Source organism: Chelonoidis abingdonii, chromosome 11, assembly GCF_003597395.2.
Source record: "Chelonoidis abingdonii isolate Lonesome George chromosome 11, CheloAbing_2.0, whole genome shotgun sequence".
Taxonomy (NCBI): domain Eukaryota; kingdom Metazoa; phylum Chordata; order Testudines; family Testudinidae; genus Chelonoidis; species Chelonoidis abingdonii.
Window position 1 is genome coordinate 39,000,777 of NC_133779.1, and position 20,259 is coordinate 39,021,035.

The following is a 20,259-nucleotide window of genomic DNA, read 5'->3' on the forward strand; positions in this document are numbered from 1 at the left end:
GGGGAATGGTGGGTCATGGCAACGCACGAAGCGGCCCTCCCCCATCCAAGATGGCGCCGCCGCCTCAGCGCCCCTTTGTTCCAACACCGGCCGCGGGCGCCGCAATGCTGCGAAGGGCGCGAAACTAGGGCATCACTGCCCCGCCCCCTTCCCGGCCGAGGGTGAGTCTGTGTGCAGCGGAACGAGGGAGGGCTGCGGCTGGGGAGGCCGTAGCCAATCAACATCTTCCACTCTCTCATCCCACAGGAACGCGTCTGCAAACTTTCCCCCCCTACCATCCAATCAGCACTTTCCGCCGCACTCCACCCCACGTGGGGAATACGAAGCGCGTGTCACTTCTCTCAGCGTCTTATGAATATTAACCAGGCTATGACCAATCAGGAGGCGAGGCGGTGCTAGACCCGTAGCGGAGATACCTCATTCCGGCCGGTGTCTATTTGCATTTTCATAAGTAAGGCGGGGCCAGACAAGGGGCTATATAAACAGCTGCGCCGCCAGCTCTCAGCGTACATCGTGCTGGGACTTTGAGGCGTTGTGTTGTCCTTGTACTCACAGAGGACCGGTAAGGAACCCGGGGAGAGGTGGGGAAGGGCCTGGGGAGGCAGTATCGCCTCAGGCGGAGGCGCCCGCTGCAAGGCGGTGCCCCATAGGAGCGGCCGCGTTCCATAGAGAGCGAAGCGGCTAGGGTCGGTCTGTCTGTGTCCAGTTTCATATTCACCGTTGTCAACCGCTGGAGTCCCCAGCAGGGCGAAACGCACCGCTTGGGCTGTGGTTAGGGGGAAGGGCGCGCAATTAACGACGACGCCCCTTCGGAAACAAAATGGCGCCCGGTCTCGGCCGGCGCAAAATGGCGTCTCCGTATTAGTAGCGCGCATGCGCCGAATGGGCGGGGCAAGGTGGGAGGTGCTAAGGGTTGGAGTCTTGCCGCAGGACGTATGTGCGCCTGCTTCAGACCGTGGATCGTTTGCGCATGCGCGTTCCCAGGTGCCTGCAATACTCTAGCTGGACCGCTCTTCCACATCGCGCATGCGTGCGAGGGAACGAAGTAGGCGTCGTGCGGCAGGGCATCTTGGTTCCTGCTCCGGCGGCGTGTTCCTGAGGTGCGGGGAGCCGGTAGACACACACAGTCTAGCCACAGCCACTTCAAAGGCAGCTTCGTTTCTTAAGTGGCCCGGCGCGCAGGGCGGTGTTACCCCACACTGCGGCAGTCGGTTGCTGTCTGGCCTGATGTGAGACATCAGCGCCTGAACGGGGTGGGAAAGGCGCTGGCTGATATGGACCCACTGGGGCTTGTTCTTTATGGATGGAGACTAAGGAAAGGGACCGTGCAGATGGATCTGGGTGATAGCGCCAAGCCTGCTGTGATACTGTGCATTGGAGAACACGCACATACGGGTTCTGGTCTTGGGGGGAATATTGCTTGGCTGTAGGGATAATGCTACTGGATAAATTACTGCCTCTGTGGTTTCCTCATTTCTGTAATCTGGCTAATTTCTTGAAATAAACACTTTTAATCGACTTACGTTTACATGGAGGCTATCAAATAGGTATCTCTAGATACAAAGCTGTGGTTCTCTTCTGTGAGTTGCACATGGCAGCTTAGTACTACCAGCTGTGGTATTGATATGAGTATTATGGTCCTGGTGACACGGGTCTGTTGAATTAATCCCTTGGTCCGTGTGATTCCTGTATACTGAAGCAACAAAAATAACTTTTTATGTGGGTTTTAACAGTTGATGTAATGTTTTTGTTTACAGAACAAAATGGCATCAGATGAGGGAAAGCTCTTTGTTGGTGGACTGAGTTTTGATACCAATGAACAGTCACTGGAGCAAGTCTTTTCCAAATACGGACAGATATCTGAAGGTAAGAACAAAATAAATGGATGTGATGAGTTTTATCTTTTTATGATAGTGGCTATGTGCCAATGGTGTCTTTGTTTTTCAGTGGTTGTGGTGAAAGACCGAGAGACCCAGCGATCCAGAGGCTTTGGATTTGTCACTTTTGAGAACATAGATGATGCTAAAGATGCAATGATGGCCATGAATGGAAAGGTAAGATCTTGTGTTCCATTTTTTCAGAGACAGTGTACAGAGCTGCAGAATCATGATCTCCAGAGGAGTAGTAGTCTGTTTTTTATTAAGCAGAATTAACCATTGAGGGTTTACAATGGCAAAATCATAAATGATTCAGGAATTAAAATATTTTGACAACGCAATGGAATATTAAAGTTTCTAGGAGCAGCTAAAGTAATGGGCAAGTCTAAAAATATGAAGGAAACCTAGATAGGCAGATATGCTCTCTTATTTCAAGCAATATTTTTATTTTGAGTGCTCTGTAAATATTTATTTAATGGTAGTGACTTGATTCTGATTTTGGATATGGGGGCAAACCATTATGGACACAAATGACTAAAACTTTTTCCAATTTGTACCATAAGTTTGGACAGGGTATTTGGCAACTGCTGTCCTGTTAAGTTTTAAAAGCATGTAAATAGCGGTACAGTTCATTTTTTTTTCTGTTTTGTTTTTAGTCTGTTGATGGGCGTCAAATTAGAGTTGACCAGGCAGGTAAATCATCCGAAAACAGATCCCGTGGATATAGAGGGGGTTCATCAGGTGGCAGAGGCTTTTTCCGTGGAGGCAGAGGTCGAGGGGGCCGTGGCTTCTCTAGAGGTGAGTTAGTGTAACTGATTTTCAATAACTGACTTGAAACAGAAGTTTTTCAATGCGTTAATTGGTTCTTTATTGTGTCCATTCAAGGAGGTGGAGACAGAGGCTATGGAGGAAGCAGATTTGATTCCAGAAGTGGTGGATATAATGGGTCTAGAGACTACTATAGCAGCAGGTAAACACAATGAAAGTAGACTGTAAGAGTTCAAACTGCTGATTGTTGAGGTTTTTGTCACAACAGCCCTGAAATAACTCACTTAACTTGACTGGGATGTAAATTGGCTCAGTCCCAATAGTATAGCAGAAGTGTAATATGTGTATAGATGACAGCATGTTTCATAAAACAAACATATGTTACTTCTTACTAGCAGGAATCAAGGTGGCTATGGTGACAGGTCTTCAGGAGGGTCCTACAGAGACAACTATGACAGTTACGGTAAGTTTTAGTTCAAAAGGGAACGAAGAATATACTGCCTTGGGAGCTCTCTAAATCGATTGACCTGTTGATGTCTGAAAATACTGTAAGGCTCAGTTGGACCATACCACACTCTTTGTTCTTGTCCATAAGAACCAGTCTGTTTGCAACCAGGCCTTGGAGATGTTTGCCACTTAAATTCCTAATTTTAATGCATGTGTAGGACTTGCTTGGATCTAAGGCAAAGCAAGTGTAGTAAATACTCACATACCTGAAGTTCGAGAATTAAGCAAAACTCCAAATGCCCTCTAACAAACTTTAATCGAGGGTGGGGGAAGTTCTCTTAAGCTCTAGTGAACTAGCACTAGCCTCTGAAATAATACAGGGAGTAAAATGCTGGAACTTGTCTATGCTTCGGTGCCTTTACAATTGTGCCTGCTTCTTGTCCTCAGCTACACACAACGAGTAAAAATCCTTCCTGACTCAAGATCGTCCTTCCAATGGCTGTATTTATAAAGATTTTTGGAGCTTCGCTGAAATCGTTATTGTGTAGTACATCTACTTGTATTTTCACTTTTGTAGTATTATCAGTTCTGATCTTGTCAAACACAGCCTGACAGCTTCTGATATAAGATGGTCTGATTAGACTTTTCTTTAAGAAAGCTCTGTTTCCAAGTGTTTTTAATCTTTTTTGAAAGCACTACGGATTTTATTTTATCCTCTGATAAGCCAAGGTGTTTTTTTTAAAAGTTGTGATGTTGGGGCCCTAATTCAGTTTTTTGAGATAGAAAAGGACCTTTAATTCAATGTTCACTGGAAGCTGAACAAGCTGTGGACTTTATATTTTTTTTGAAAGTGCATTACCTTCGTCTCTTGTAACATTCCTTTAGTGTAGCAAGGTAGGCATGCAGCCTGGGTGTAAATTGGAAGGCAAACCACCTTGATATACTTAAAGAGAAACTTGCTTGTATGTTCTACCTGCATAACGGTATTTTTACTGTATGATGTAAATGACCCAGAAATAGACTCTCGCAAACTTACCATAAAAGAGGTTCTTGAAAATGTTTATTTATATTGTCCTTTTTTTACTGGAAGAAATATGCATATTTCATTGATATTGTATTTGAAGTGGTAAAGGATTCTTGTATACAGTTTTCTTTGGCTTTACGAAGCCTATTAAAAGACCGTCTGAAATGAACTCTGCTCCTGACATTTACATTTCATTGCACAACACAGTCCTTGAAGATCTGGTGAACAAACCAAGTAATGAGGAGGAGGACTCTAGAGAAGAGAACCTAGTGATAGGAGTATTAAAGCAAGCTAGACTTACTGACCATTGGAGAGAATGTAATCTTAATTGGTCTTGACATGTGAATACTGTCAAGATGTTTTCACATATGAATAGTCAAATTGTCTAGTGACAGACTACCAAAAGTATTGTAATGACTAACTTGTTATACTTAAATCAGCAAAAGTGGAGGGAAAAAACAGCTGGCCAGTTTATTCAGAGGACAGTTCAGGATTTTCATAAAATAAGCAGACGTTAAAATTTGTAGTCTGAATCAGTCTTTTGAGATCAAGTAGTTACTGGTTTGACACAGTGTTCCAAGGTAGACAAATTGACTTAATTAGCTAGCTTTGTCATTGCCTTACAAGTTCTAAGAATTCTCTGCTAGCGTATGGAAACTGCAGTGTCCTTGGAGAAAAGAAGTGTTGTGCCTCCAACAGAAACCTCTGAGACGAAAGCTGCTTTCTGGGCTAGTTCATATGTGGAAATAGTCCTGTAATTCGAGGTAACTCCTTTTGCTCATGTCCGCATCCTTCCTCTTGTTGAGAGCTCATTTGAAAGTCTAATGTACCTGTGAAATATTCCTCTGACAGTTTTGGTCAACTAATGGACAAATTTTAAATCCATGCCATCTTTGGTTTGTGGCACAACTTCAGTTCCACAGGTCAGAGTTGGGCATACAGTCATGTCTTGCCTAGTAGGTATGGAAGCAAGATGGGAAACAGAATTCCCTGACTTGATTTGTGTTCATCTATTGAGACTCTTCCTAGACTCATTAAGTCACTTAATTGTAGCTTTCTTTACCATCTTACTTGTTGCCATTAACTTTCTCCCATAGCCCACACTGTTCCTAAGCAGCCATGTCAAAGTGGTTAATTGTTTCTGCTTAAGGATCAAATGATATATATTGGCTGGCATATCAAGGCATCAGCCAGCCCTGGAATTTCCCAGACTGTGCTTCTGTGATGTGATAGGGTTCAGCGAATGGCTTGTGAAACCCTTGTATATGATGTGACTTGTGTTTGGGGAGGTGGGTGGCAGTAAACACCGTGGTTGGATATGGCTAGTAACACACATTTGCTTTACCAGGTTGAAGAGAAGATGGACATTTGAGCCTGAAACAGCATTCCTGAGCATTTCATGAAAGCAGTACCAACAGTCAGCTTCCTAAGCAGGTACCATCTACAGTGCATTCCCTTGTAAGAAATTACTGTAGTAGGGGAGAGCTCTTTTTGGAGAAGTTTGATTTTAGGTTTGGTATATGGACATGTACCAGAATTAACGTTTTGCCTTGTGCTAATATTGTGAGAGAAATGTGTGTTGGTTAGTAGTTGCAGTTTTAGATAATGTGCATATGGATCTGCTACTTGTAGAACTCATTGTCTTGTTTTATTTCAGCAGTGAGCTGCATTGAAGAGGATTGATACAGCTGTTGACTGAACAATGGAGTTCAAGAGCTTTGAGCAGTGTATATCATCTGATATAGACCAAGTGAACAATCTGACTTGTAACAATTATAACTGATAGAATAAATAATTGGATTGGAAAAAGCAATGATTTTTAATAAATTCTATAAATAAATGCAAGAAAGATGTCGTCGAGGGACATTTTGCATAACCCAAAGTTTTGGCACTGTGGAAATCTCTCCCTGCTTATGAAGGTTCAGTTGATCAGTAAAGGGTTAAAGATCATTGAGTGAGTCCCTGTGTAGGATTCTAAGAGGTTTGTTTAGGACTGGGAGGAATGAAGGCTGTTTTTTCTAAAATAATTTAGAATCTTGCCATTTTAATGGCTTTGAGCGGGTAATGATTTGGTGGTTTTACCTCCATGACCAAGTCCAAGTTCAAAAAAATACAACCTAAAGTCACTGAAATACCATTGGAAGCTCGTATTTGGGTATTCTAGTGACATGTATTCTACCTGTTTTGCATTCACAAATGTTACTACCTTCTGATAACCAAGTTTGATGGGCCACTATGATCATCTGAGCAACTACATAAATACTAGAGGTCAATATTAGTGTCTGTTTCAAACCTATTAGACTAATAAAACTTGAAATTTTAGAAATAAAATTTACATATTGAAATTTCTGCCTTCTAGATTAAGGTTCAAATACATTAGTCTACAGGTATAATTGGTTTGCACCCTCTGCTGATGAATGTTAAAATAATTCTAGGGAAAAGTGTCAAAATTACACTAAATAGTTTTCTAAAAGCTTTTCTACAAAACCTCCATATTGGGTGGCAAATCAGAGCTCGCTATTCTGCAACTAATTTTTGCCATTTACCAATTTCCAGCACCAAAAAAAATTCTACCTAAGTACTGCTATTACTTACTCCTTTTCCAGTTGAGAGATCTGTTTCTTTGCAGCTTACCATAAATGGCTGTTTGAGACTTCTCATACTGTTAGGAGAAAAACATTGACATTTTCTCCCAAGCCTCTATCCACAATATGAAATTGTCTATTGGGGCAATTGCCTAGTGCTTTAGAGTCCTGACTTAATAAGGAAACTAGTATGTTGAAGGAATGCTGACCCTTTAACTTGCATTTAAGTACTGCAGTCAGACAAGCTTTTCAGAAATACTTTAATGTTGGGGAAGACTTTCATTACAATAGTGCTCAGAAGCCTCAGTTACTTTGAAGCCTCCTAGTTTTGGTGCTGTACAAATGCCTAATTCTGCACAAAAGTTTAGACGGGGCTAATCTAGAGTTTTTGTACTACTCATGTAGAAACATAAAACAGTACAACCTAATGCAGTTGTAGTTACTTTTATAAAATGACACATACCATGTATAGATAAAAACTTATTTTACTCAGTGCAATTCCCTTATCTAAATAAAGATGTACAAAAACTAGACCAGGTTAAGGGATGACCAAATGCTCCAGCTAGGAGAGAAGAAAGCTGAAGAAAAATGGCTTAAACTATTGAGAATGTATAAATGAAAAGATGCCAGTGGCCACCTTAGTAGTTGCTTTCTACCAGCTTACCATAGGTGGCATAGAAGTGGGTTTTAATGACTTCCTAAAGGAGTATTCCAGGAGGACATTCCTTGCATGAGATGTGGCTCCCCAAAAAGCCTGAAGGGTTGTGGGAGAGAGACGTATATAGCATTTGGCTTAACTGTCCATTTCTCTCAAAGCTTTTACAAGTGCATCAGTTTCATACTTAGCATGTAGAAGTGCTTTAGAAACATTTGTCTAAAAGTATCTCAAAATGGGATCAAAAGGAATGACATTGGCTACAGCCAGTAATAAACACCACCTTGAACAAAATATTGAAGACTTTTTGACTCCAGCCCCTAAAGTCAGCCAACCCAATACCTACCTGTCTTTCCTCAAATGTGTTGACTCATCTTACCAGCTTTGTGCTATTCTATTAAGGTGTTTCCTAGACATCTTTCTCAAATTCCATGTAATGGCTACCTTATGTGCTCCTTGGTTTTGTTTCCTTGTACTTGTTTACCTAGAAGGGTTGAAATTAAAGCCCTGTGGGGGTAAAAACATAGCCTTGCTTTCATTTGATCTGCATGCTAAAGTCATTTACTTCTGCTGCATGAACATAACTACAACTTATTCTCTCCCTTGTAGCTTCATCTTGCTGGTGCTGTTCTGAGAACTTGGGTTCAAGTGTCATTTCCCTAACTGAAACTTAAGTGAATCCTCCAGTTTGTAGCTTGCTCTGTACATTGTTCCTCATCCTTAAAGAACTTAAACTGGTGCTTACTCTGACTCTGAGGCCTTGGCTACACTGGCGCTTTTCAGTGCTGCAACTTTCTCGCTCAGGGGTGTGAAAAAACCACCCCCGAGCGCTGCAAGATACAGTGTTGTAAAGTGCCAGTGTAAACAGTGCCACAGCACTGGGAGCTCAGCTCCCCGCACTGCAAGCTAAACCTCATCAGGATGGTGGAGTATGTGCAGCGCTGGGAGAGCTGGTGCTGTGACCACACTCGCACTTCAAAGCGCTGCTGCGGCAGCGCTTTGAAGTTTCAAGTGTAGCCGTACTCTAATTTACCAGTGCCTTGTAACTTGTGCAGTTATTTACAGCAGTGCAAAGTGGATGTGAAAAGCTACCAGCTCAGACTAGGTAGTGTTTTCACCCACCTTGCACAGGTGTGAGTGACAACACACTGCAGAGCAGAGTTGAACACCTCAATATCTGAAATCTTCAGTCCCATACTCATATTGCACACTCTGATCAGAGACTGTCCCTACACTTTCTAATCTGCAACTAGGTGCCAACCATTTAATGAAAGTTGCTTGACGTAGCTTTAATTGCCTTAGTTTCATAGGATGTGTCTCATCTAGTCATACAGTTTTTTCAAATATAAGTGAATCCAAACTCCCTTGCTCAGTTTCTAGAACTAAACCAACTTGAACTTCACAAAAGACAAGTTGACGTTTACAAGGTGATGTCCCAGATGCTGGCTTCAGAAACTTTTTTGCTAAGAAAATTATCCTGTCATTTAGCTACATTGTCTTTGTTTCCCTTACTTTTGTTTTAGCAATCTGGGCGTAGATGGCATGCCTTTGCTTTTGTTCCCCTCTTCATTTTCTTCAACTGTATTAATACAGCCCTGCTAATTAACTTAATGAAGTCAGGTGCCTTGTTTAATTCCTCCTTTAGTTAATTATTTCATGCTCTAAGATGCTTCTACCCCTCAATCAAAATCTCCTTTCCATCAAATACTGGCTTACCTCATTTTATTGTCTCATTTCACTGCAACAAGCTGTCATCTGGTTTCAAGAACTTTGATATCCAATACCTGGCTGTGAATGTTTCCAATATGTTCCCATGTAATCCAGACCTCTCCTAAGTCTCTGCCCTTGTGGCTGTCATTGCTATGTTACACCAGTGCCTTGTGCTTAAAAGTTGTGAACTAGAAGTAAAGCTGAGAGCAAACAGCTGGGAATAAAAAAAAAATGCGGTTTTACCCATATTGATCTGAAGCACCCTTGTGCTGTGCACTTTCCATACTCTTGAAATATCCCTGAGTTAGAATTTAATTCTGCTCTATGGACTTAAGATGCCTTTTTAGTAGCCAGGGGACTGATTTTTTTAGATGTGCTGAGCACCTATTAAATTGGCTTCAGTTGGTTCTGGCGTTGCTCCACACTGATGGTGTGGCAAATCCTGATGTCTACTTATCTTGTACCCCCCATCAAACTCATCAACCCCAACAAGAGTTAAAAAAACAAACCTTCAGTCAGTATGTTGCCTGATGTATTTAATAATTTCTCTGTTGGGGACTGGGTGTTCTGCATGCCCACTGAGCGCAGTGCAGCATATGAACCCTAAATGGCTTGGAAGCCTTAATGGCAAATACTCTCTCAAAAGTTAAAATGAATCAAATGCACACATAAAAAGTCTGATACGAAAAACATGAAAAGTTCCTGATATGATGAGGCCTTTGTGCCCCAAATTACTTATGCAAATAATTGTAGGTGCAAAAATGGAGACCTGACTAAGTTTGATCTAAGGCATTATTGGTTTCACAAATTACAGTGAATGGATTAACAAAATGATTCCCAGAATCGGTTTGGGATGAAATAGAATTGGCTGAACCAATGTAATAAGGAGTCCCCTATTCAAAGGACTCCCAGAAAGTGGTTTTGAGATGTGGAACTATAGTGACACCTAATGGCCAGTGTGAAAAGGAAACAAAAGTGGCAGAAACTTCCCCACCCTGCAAAATCTCTTAAATATTGCTGGGGGAAAACCCTGCTAAAGTGAAATATTTTTTCATTCAATGGACTTTACTGAGATTTCCAATGAAACAATTAGGACCAGATTTTCCAGAAGAGCTCAGCACTAAACAGCTCCCCATCATGACAAATCCAGATGTCCAAAAGACACCTGCACCTTAACCTGATGAGCTCTTTTCAAAATTTAGCACTGACAGCATGTGCTGAGCTATTCTGAAAACCAGCTGGCAGATCCTCAGCTTGTGTAAACTGACCTAGCCACACAGTGGAACTATGACAGTGTAAACTGACATAGCCACACAGTGGACCTATAACATTTCATGCCATCCTGGGATCTGCTGGTGCTTCATGTAGATTGAAGTGGTGGCTTTTGTGATGTGGTTGCTTGTTCAGCAGAAACTGAGCTGAGCCTGCCAACTACTTTAAACTGTCATTGGTAACAACTTTTAATTAGTCCGATCCTGGTCAAATTCAGACCAGTAGCCTAGAGAAGTTCCAATGTCATGTAGTCTAGGAGGTCTCCAGTTCTGGTTGTTCCTGCTAGGATAACCTCTGGCGCACTGCGGGGGACTCTGCCACCTGCACACGAAAGTAGGGGTTGTGTAGCAGGGGCTCCGCAAGGAGGTCTGCCCCCTCCGTGGCTACAACGGACCTGGTCGCTGAGAACTGCTTCCAGGTCTGGATGAAGTCCTGGTAGAAGATCGGCAGCTTGGAGAGGTCTCGCGGAAGACCCCTCAGGTGACAAAAAAAGCTGTCAGGCATATTGGAGCCCTTGGAGGTAGTGGAGGAAAGTATACGCCAATGTGCTCCATGCCGGACTACCTGCAGCATAAAGGAGTGTCTGCAGGGCCTGGAGGCAGAAGACATGGACTTGGCTGTGGATAGAGACCAAGCCCTGTCCTCTCTCCTCTGGGGAAAGACTCAGGACCCCTAGTTCAGTCCTGGCCAGAACTCCAGAGCTACACTCTGGACCCAGGCAGGAAGCCCTGGGGCTAGGCTCAGGCTGTTAAGCTGGTGCCAGAGCATGGACAGGACTAATTGGTTCAGCACCAGCGCCCTCCCCCACAGGGAGAGACACTGGAGGAGCCCAGTCGATCTCCGCAGCTGCTCACCCACACTGGCCTCCAAATCCTGCCAGTTCTCCAGTGGAGAAGGATGCGTAACAGAAAGGTAAATGCTGAGATAGAGCAGTGCACCCGCGCTCCACTGAATGGCTTGAAACACAGGTGGGAGAGAGCTCGTCTGCCACCCATCCCCAACCTTCAGGCCAGAGGTCTTGACGTAGTTGATCCGGGCGCAGGAGGCGGCTGAGTAGATTGCCTGGCAGGCCTCCACCTGCACCAGATTGCCCGGGTCCTGGACCATGAGGAGTACGTCATCGGCATGCACCGACAGGACCAGCTGCAACTCCGGCTCACAGAGCACCAACCCTGTCAACCTCCAACGGAGGAGACAGAGGAAGGGCTCGATTGCCAGAGTATACAGCTGGCCCGATGGTGGAAACCCCTGACGCACCCACCACCCAAAGCTGAGAGGCTCGGTCAGGGCCCTGTGGAGCCTGGCCAAACAATCCACGGAGGTGTACAGCACCTGAGGAAAACCCGCAAATTGGGGCCCCAAGCCGAACGCCTGCAGAGTGCCCAGGAGATACCCATGGTCCATCCTGTCAAACGCCCTGCAGCCCCTAGGCATATGGGTTGTCAGGGAGCCTCTGTGTGCTGCCCTTACTCCAAGTGCCAGCTCCACAGCTCCCATTGGCCAGGAACCACGACCAGTGGAGGCTGTGGGGTCTGGCGGCAGCTTCTGGGAGCGGAGCTAAGGCAGGGAGCCTGCCTTACCTCCGGCCCCCCGCTGCGCCGCCCACCGAGCCGCTAGGGTCCCTTTTCGACAGGGCATTTCAGTCAAAAACCGGACGCCTGACAACCCTACTGCTCCCCCATGGCCCCACACCCTTCTCCCCTCTGCACCCTGGAGTCCCTTTGCACCTTCCTTCTGCTTTCTGATACTCCCTGCTCCCCCATGGCCCTACACCCTTCTCCCCTCTGCACCCTGGAGTCCCTTTGCACCTTCCTTCTGCTTCCTGATACTCCCTGCTCCCCCATGGCCCTACACCCTTCTCCCCTCTGCACCCTGGAGTCCCTTTGGGGTCCCCACTGCTCCGACACCACTACCCTACTCTGTACCCTACCCGGAACCCTGCGTTCCCGGAACCCCGTGTGCGGGCTCCGTAGTCCCCGGCCGGACCCCAGCCAGCGCTGCGCCGGGCCGGGCCATTTCCGGTGGGTTAGCCTCTCTCTGAGTCTGATGGGCGCGTGTCCCGGTAGTTGCCGTGCGCCCGCCATGGTCCCGCGGGAGCTCGGTTGCCGCCTCCTCCTCCTGCTCTTCCTGTTCGGCGCCTGCGCGGTGTCCAGCTCCCCCGGGCCGGGGGGGACCTCGCCGCCCCCGGGCACCGCCGCCAACGGGACGGGGCCGGCCGGGAACCACAGCGACAGCGGGATCCGGGGCCTGGACCTGCTGGGCGGGCGGTTCCCCGCGGTCCAGCGGGGCTTCTACGTGCTCACCGGCCTCTGCGCGCTGGCCGCGCTCTACTTCCTGGTGCGGGCGCTGCGGTGAGTGGGGCGCGCACCTGGGGGGCGAGGGCGCGCACCCGGGGGGCGGGGCAGGCGGGGGGTAGACATGGAGCTCCCCGTATTAGGGGCCCATCCCCATGGACGGAAGCTGGTCACGAGACCCCTATATTCCAAGGGATTGTCTATGGGGGCTCCTAGACCCCCGTCCCCTGGAGCACTTCCGTCACCCCATGGAGTGTCTTTGGGGGGATGTGAACAGGGGTGGGATCGTTACCTCCATCTCCCCAGGAGGTGGACTTGGGAACCACTGTGGCTCCTCTCCCTACCCCCTGTTCCTGGGAAACAAACATGGGAACGTCCTAGACTCACTTTTCCCTGGAATAAACACACACACCCATAGGAAGGTTTTTGGGAGAGCCATAGGTCTCCCACGCATAGAGAATCCACAAAGGATGTCATGTTTTCCCGTTGGACGCTTTAGTCAGGGTGAGGAAATGCTGGAACCTTTTGCAGTCCCTGGATAGATTACGCCATGCCCTTAAACATGTCTACGTTCTTCTGTTTCTCTTGGGAACTCTGAAATCTTTCTCCTGTTGCTTAAGAAATCCTGTAATTCATGAAAAAGCAGCTTCTTGAAAACCCCACTGTCTTCTGATGAGTGTGGGCTGAGTGAAGCGGGGGGGGCAAGTGGGGCAATTTGCCCTGGGCCCCGCAGGGGCCCCCATGAGAGTTTTTCGGGGCCCCTGGAGTTAGGTCCTTCATTTGCTCTGGGGGCCTCGGAGAACTCTCACGGGGCTCAGGCCTCCGGAGCATCTTCCACGGCAATTCGGCGGCAGGGGGTCCTTCCACTCTGGGACCCGCCGCCAAAGACCCCAGGCCTCCTGAATCCTCTGTGGCCCTGCAGTGAAGGTAGTAACTCTGTATTTCTGCTGTAAAAACTGAGAGAAGTCTGAGAGTTGATGAGCTGTGAATGAGTTCAAAACTTATTTCAGGTTGAAGAAACCTCAGCGGAAGAAATATGGTCTCCTTTCAAACTATGATGAAAATATGGAGTTGGGTTCTCTCGACAGTGATGAAGAGACAGTGTTCGAAACGAGAAATCTGAGACGGTAGGTGGATGTTTACAAGTAGCTAAATGTCTCTTGCAAAAGATGCTTGGCGCTGGGCACAGATCCTGCAGTTGGATCCACACAGGTGAAACTGTGCAGGTGCAAGTGTCCAACTGTGTGGATTTGATTGCAGCGTCAGGCCTTTGGGTTCCATTAATGCTAACAGTCTCAAGAGAACAACCTTGCATAGATGGTCTTGCTTGGGATACTAAAGAGCCTTTATACATGTGAATTTATTAGAGACATGGATTAGAAATTAGCTTTTACAAAACCTGAAATCAACAGAAATATTTGTTTAATATGGGGAGGAGAAGGGGATGTTTTTTTTTAACAAGGTTTCTCCTATTGTTTGTCTCAGCTTTGTAGCATGGTGCTAGTGCATGAAAACCAGCAAGTGAAACTGAGTAGAAGCGAACTAACACCTTCCCTAAATGAAAATGTCTAGGATATTTTCTTCCTGGGATGGAGTGAAACACAAATAGTAAACAGATTTTAAATCCTTTGTTTTAAGACTCTACTAAAGGCTTTTTATAAGACTCTTTTTCAAATTATTTTTGACGTGGTAGTTCCCTTTATTCTGCCTCTCATAGTTATTCTAATTCTGCCTCCTTTCACTCTGCAATACTGAATTGTCGCATCTCTTAATCATTTTTATTATGGTTATTTCTGCAATGGACGCAGTGCAGTACAATAGATGATCTGTGTCAGATAGTTATGTCACTTTCCTACAGAGGTTGCAATTCAGAACAAACACAATGACCTAAGGTCACTTAGAACTGGAATTTATCATAGAACGATCCTTTATAAAGAAGGAAGAGGGAAGGAGTTTGGTGTGTGCATATTTCTCAGATTCAGTTCCAAGCATATGGAACACAGTGAAAGACACAAAGAGTAAAGGAGATGAAGAGACTGATCGCCCGGAAGTTTGGGCTGTACGTAAGAAGTGTGTGGAGTGCAGGTATTGTTTCTTGTACAAGAAGATGTAAGAGGGCAAAGAGTGCTGCATGTTCTTTCTCTCTGGTTTAACATTATAGCTCCTGAAAGTGGGAGACTGAGAACAGCATTGTGGGTGGACTGCATGTGAGCTTCTCCCTGCCAGCTGTGGCATTGCATGTCCTAAAATCATCTTTCGTATCCTCCTGGCGTCTCTGCATTGTCTTCTAATCTCCTTCCATATCAAAGAATCTGCTCCTCGTTTTGGCTCCTACCTTCCCTGTTCTGAGAACCAAGCAATCTTTTTGCTGCATCTAAATTAAACATTTCAGACTCCTTTGCATTTAATCAGCTAATGTCTGTAAAGCACTTTGAAGTTAAGTGTTATTCTGGTACTTGGAATTTTGCCTAGTAAAATATGGCTGACTGAACAGCTAATAGAGCAAACTTGGCTTTTCACACTGAACTCAGCTCTGCACAGCTCTACATTTGGAGGCACATGAGTGGCTCTGTCTTCGTTCAGATATCGCTTTCTCTTTGCTATGTTTTCTGCTGATCCCATACAAGGTAGTAATAATAGCTAGCTTGTTATCAGTAGCTCTAAGCACTTCACAAGGCAAGCCAGCATCAACCCCATTTTACAGATGGGGAAATAAGGACACAGAGGTGAAGTGACTTTCCCAGCAGAGCAGTGGCAGAGCCGGGAATAAGCCAGGTCTCCTGAGTTCCCAGTCTAATGCTCCATGCACTAGGCTACACTCCCTCCTTACAGAGTGGAAGCAGTGAGTAGTTCGGTAGCCCAAACGCACACTTCCTTTGGGGAGTCAGAAATGTGTACAGTATATTTGCTTCCCCTAGAGATTCTAAAAGCTTTCTGAATCTTATGTGGAGGAACCAATGGTGTCCTAAGTCAAAGCTGTCTTTATCCCATTAGGACACACATTAATTTTAGTGGGTTTGAATTGCATGCACATGCACGTGGTCCTCCTTCATCTCCCCTTCACTCCATCTCCCTCTTCCCCCAGCCTATTTCAAGGCATGCTAAAGATCTGTCAAACTGTAAATGCTCATTCTGGTGCTTGGATGTCTTCTATTTTCCAGGTGATGTGGGACCAATGGCTCCAACTGCACAGACTGACTGAAAAGGTGCAAGTCCACCAGCAGAATCGCCTCACCAGTTCTTGGGTTTATTTTTTCTAACTGCTTAAGACTGACTGCCAGTTAACAGCACACAATTTTACAGGTGTATGGGGGAGGGATCTAAACCTGTTTCCCTTATGTAGGAGAAGGAGGAGTGATGAAATGACAAGTCCTACTGCACTAGGTGGTATCGCTCACCCAGGAAGCTTTGTAACACTCTTGATAATGAAAATGAGGCTACCTAAGGTTTCTAACATTCCTGGTGATGGACTGAAGTATTGCAGCCATGTCAGTCGCCCTATGAAATCTAGTCAATATCCTATATACGTGTATGTCACACCCTCTAGCAACTATTGCAGTGAAACTGAAGTGGTATCAGGCAGTTGGATTCTTTTGTAGCCCACACAATGCTCTTGCAATGTTGGTATAGGATTATTTTTTTACTAATTGCCTTTATAACGGACTCCACATCAAGTGATATCAGTCTCTGAGGTCTGGAGCTATCCTTTGTGTTAGGTAATGGATCTGTACTGTATTACATTACTTCAGCCAGCTGGAGAACGGCTGTGGGGCGGGGAGGGAGCGGGTTAAGTGCATCAGTGTTCTTGCAGTTGCCATTAGTGCTAATGCCGCAACCCAAAGATGGAAGTGACACAGTGACAATACAAGTCATTACCTGACTTAGAGAATGAAGAAATGTGTTTACAGCTAAGAGATGTCACTGGGCCAGGAGGAGAGTCTGAAGTAGTAGCAACTTGTTTGGCTAGACTGTGGGATCAACACGTGTTCAGATTCTACTCTTTTATATAGTTGCAAACCAAAGTATCTGCAAAGGACCCCTTCACCACAGAGGTGTTTAGTATTAATCTACCAAGCTATTCGATTCAGTACAGATGGCATTGCTGTCCAAGGTCGCCAGGCATAAAAAGTTGGAAGTACTTGTCCCCAGTGCAATGCATCCAAGAACAACTGTTGGCTGGAAAAAGCGGAATAACCTTGAAGAGGAGTGGAAGCCAGATCCCTATCAACTGCAGATCTTAAGCTGAGGCAGTGCTGGTTCAAAAATAACTCTTCTTATTTGGGGGGAGCAGTTTCAGTCTATGCATTAGTGCTCTGGGCTGTGCCATGGAATAAGCCCAGTGAGCTGCAGAAATGTCCTGTTGTAGCCTGGTTGTGTTGATGGTCAGTAATCTGTGGTGAAGGGGCCATGTGTGAATGTACTAGAAGTGTGCAGCAAATCTCTGCTTCCCTGCACCCTCATCAGGTACAGACCCCACTTGTATTCTGGTGGAAACTGTGCTAGCAACAATCCTGATTAAAGCACACTTCTTGCAAGCATGTGGCTTCAGCCACAGTGCAGATGCTGGGTGCAGTTTATTTGCTAATTAAGGGCCATACAGCCCTGCAATCCTGAAGATCCCACCTCTCCTTCAGGGAGAGAGTGCCATTGCTACAAGAATCCCAGCACACTCACCCTGTAAGCTAGAAAATCCCCTACTGGAGAGGTGTAGCTTTAAGGCTACAGGACTGTATTGTTCTTGATGCAGATTGGACACTATGTGAAGCATCTTTGGAAGGGAAATAAGGGATAGCAGCTCCTTTCTTTTGGAAATGAATTCTGTCTTGTTAATGAGGGAGAAATTGACCCATTACAAAAAGAGCAGGAAGGAGAATGATAAAAATTGACAATGCTTAAATGCGTTTACTACCAGCCAGGCAGTAGAAGTGATCTCTGCGAGTTGAGCCATGCTTTGAAGTCCTGAACCAAGCCAGTGTAGATAGCATCATGTCCCTTGGGGCCATCTACGCAACTGTCAGTATTTCTCAATACCAAGGTGTCCTGATTAGAAGTGTTGATTTCCTCTACCACCCCAGATACCTTAGCTCTTAGCCATAGGCTCCCCAGCCTGCTGAAAGAGGTGCGTACTTGTTTAATATTGAAAAACAAAATATTTTTGAAAGGACTACTTCCGTATGATCAAACACCACCTTGATAGTCACGGATTTCATCTAATTTTTGTCTGTTCCTGTCCATTTTAGCACCTTTGTATGTTTAACTGATGGAGAGATGACAGTGTGCTTTCTATTATCTGAGCACAGATGTAATGGCTGAGTTTGGCCACTCCTGGCCTTGGGTGATGCAGACAGTGAGCTTGTTTTGATTCATTAGAATGGTGTTGCCGTCCACCCTCCTAAGGTGGTATTCCATAAACACACTTGGTAATGTTTGCCTTAACCCTTCAGCTCCCATCACACCTCTTTTCCTGTAAAGCATCATTCATAGGTCACTTAAGTCAGATGCTGCATTGCGGTCCAGTTAGTTAACGCTTTTGCTCAGCTCTTCGACTATAATGTTCATCGGCTTTGCATTAGCTGAGGCAACTTATTTTTTCATCCCTTAAGTTCTGCATCTCTGTTGGACTGCGTGAGTTTGCAATCTTTGATTTTCTTGGGTCTGTTGGAATGAACAGTTCTAAAACAGTGTTGATTTTAATGTGTTAACGGTTTAATAATTCTGGTGAAAGAAAATGGGACCTATTTTATTTTTGTGTGTATATGTGTGTACATATATATTTTTTCAATTATTCAGGTACAAACTAGAGGCCTATATTAAAATGTTCTAAGTGGAGTTTGATGTCCCCTTAGTAATTATTAAAAATCTAGATGGGGATAGCATTGTAACATGTAAGCTGTGAGGTACCAATTCTGCTGGTATTAAGTAGGTGGAGTAAATTAAGTAGATGGAGTAGGTGCCTAAATTTACCCCATTGTAGAGGGCGGGCATGATGCCTGTGCCCCACTTTAAACGCTCAAAATAAGCTGTGCAAGGGTGAATTTTGCCCCCTGGAGAATAGAAGCAATATTTCTGTGGGTGTAAAGGGGACGCTTGCTAGCTAGGAAAATCCTTCTAGCATTTTTTGGTTTGAGTCTGTTCTGACTGGAGACAGATTTGACCTCTGTCCGATTCCATATTAAAAGCTGACTTGTGTAGGTTATTTTTCCCCTTAAGCATGGGGAATGCACCTTACATTCTGTGTCTTGGAGTTAGCACATCAGTCTGGCTTTGCATGTCACAAGCCAAGATTTTCTCCTCACATTCCTGCTCTTCGGGTTTTGGTTGCTCTAAATTATTGTTCATGTACCTTGTGGGAGGAAGTAAAATTGATGACGACAAAAACGTAAGACTCCTTTCAGTGCAGATCTATTGCTCCATATGGCATTGTGCCTCCCCCAGCCTACCCGTAAGAAGCATGAGAGAGTCAGCACTGTGGTGAGAGCCTCTTCTGAGAGCAGTGGAACCGTCTTGGCAATGGACAGTTGGAGCGAGGCAAGCTCAGCCCTGGTAGGGCAATTGCTAATAATGGTGACTTTTAAATCCTGGCTTTTATTTCCCCCAAAGAGAGGAGCTCATGCTGGGAGACACCTTCAACAGTTGTTTGAATGATTTTTTTTTTTAAAGCATGTTTTTGGTTTCATGTGGACACCCTGGTAGATTACTCTGTAGTATGCCCCAGGCAAAGCTTTTGGGGCCCTCCTAGAGTGCCACTGGTGGTAACACCTCCTTTTCTGAAAAATTGATCTGATGTGTGTCCTGCTTCCCTTTCTGGGTGTGAATATGAGAGGCCACTCGCTCTGGCTGCTGCCTCTTGCCATTGGCCTGCTCATTCTTCTCCCTCCAGATCCTTGAGCTTCAGATCCTGACTTGGTTGTTGACAAAAGGCCCGATTCTCAGGACACCGAGCACTACGAATGTCAATGTGAGTTGAGGATGATCAGGACCAAGATTGTGTGATCATCCATAATGTTCACGCAGACATTGACCAGCGTGTACTCCAGCTAACCACTGTAGGGTCTGCTTGAAACTTTTAGGGTTGTTTAAGCCAAAGGCTAATTAACAAAGTTTACATAATTCTCTCTGAATCTGTTTGAGGATTTGTATTGAGTTATCCAGTACGGGCATCGAACTACTCACTGCTGAACTAATGGGCAAATCGTCTGGGGCTCCTGCTGCGGTTAATGAGATTGATTCAAAATGATATGAGGCTGGAGCGTACTCCTGTTAATGCTGTACTCCTGTTTTATTTCATTTGCACATGACTTGAATGTGATCTGTAGCATCGAAGTGCTGAGAGATGGACCTGTGGTCTGCACAGATTGCTAGACAGTCTATAAAAAAGCACTCTAGTGCACAGTGTTTTCCCTCCCCCTTGGATTGTGTTTATTTTTAAACAGCAGCCAATCCTGTATTGATCGTTCATTTTCCTTTTGGTCACCACTTTTCTCCACCCCTCGTATCATCAAACAAATAAAATAAAACATTCCATCTCAACAGATTCCTCCTTTGTAGCAACGGTGACTGTGACCTTGGTTATTCTGAAAGACTGCCCAGTACACCGGGCCCAGTGCTGTGCTGATCCACCAGGGGC

General features: G+C 45.2%; 2 protein-coding genes across 5 annotated transcripts; both read left to right on the forward strand.

Annotated features, from left to right (window-relative positions):
* The first annotated feature begins 463 nt into the window (after window positions 1–463).
* CIRBP (cold inducible RNA binding protein) lies at window positions 464–5,929 on the forward strand. Of its 4 annotated transcripts, none has more exons than XR_012656810.1 (8): window positions 464–562; window positions 1,758–1,866; window positions 1,948–2,054; window positions 2,534–2,675; window positions 2,763–2,847; window positions 3,041–3,108; window positions 5,465–5,550; window positions 5,774–5,929. XR_012656810.1 is itself a non-coding variant. In XM_032788945.2 (7 exons), exons 2-7 carry the CDS (start codon window positions 1,764–1,766, stop codon window positions 3,554–3,556), a joined length of 519 nt encoding a protein of 172 aa, XP_032644836.1. In that variant the 5' UTR covers window positions 464–562; window positions 1,758–1,763; the 3' UTR covers window positions 3,557–4,285. The 4 variants fall into 4 exon arrangements, 2 of the variants coding, with proteins under 2 accessions (XP_032644836.1, XP_032644688.1); XR_012656811.1 differs by having other exon boundaries at window positions 3,044–3,108; XM_032788945.2 differs by lacking the exons at window positions 5,465–5,550; window positions 5,774–5,929 and adding an exon at window positions 3,540–4,285 and having other exon boundaries at window positions 3,044–3,108.
* Window positions 5,930–12,349: 6,420 nt separating this feature from the next.
* Window positions 12,350–20,037, forward strand: FAM174C (family with sequence similarity 174 member C). Its single transcript, XM_032789225.2, has 3 exons — window positions 12,350–12,689; window positions 13,643–13,759; window positions 15,794–20,037. The coding sequence occupies exons 1-3, from the start codon at window positions 12,385–12,387 to the stop codon at window positions 15,795–15,797; spliced, it is 426 nt and encodes a 141-aa protein (XP_032645116.1). The 5' UTR covers window positions 12,350–12,384; the 3' UTR covers window positions 15,798–20,037.
* The last annotated feature ends 222 nt before the right edge of the window (window positions 20,038–20,259 follow it).

Excerpts from the sequence above, each read along its gene's own strand:
- CIRBP (XM_032788797.2), top strand. The coding sequence starts at position 1,764 with ATGGCATCAGATGAGGGAAAGCTCTTTGTTGGTGGACTGAGTTTTGAT. Across the intron at positions 1,867-1,947 it reads ATACGGACAGATATCTGAAG|TGGTTGTGGTGAAAGACCGA; the intron begins GTAAGAACAAAA and ends TTTGTTTTTCAG. Across the intron at positions 2,055-2,533 it reads TGATGGCCATGAATGGAAAG|TCTGTTGATGGGCGTCAAAT; the intron begins GTAAGATCTTGT and ends TTTTGTTTTTAG.
- FAM174C (XM_032789225.2), top strand. The coding sequence starts at position 12,385 with ATGGGCGCGTGTCCCGGTAGTTGCCGTGCGCCCGCCATGGTCCCGCGG. Across the intron at positions 12,690-13,642 it reads TTCCTGGTGCGGGCGCTGCG|GTTGAAGAAACCTCAGCGGA; the intron begins GTGAGTGGGGCG and ends AACTTATTTCAG.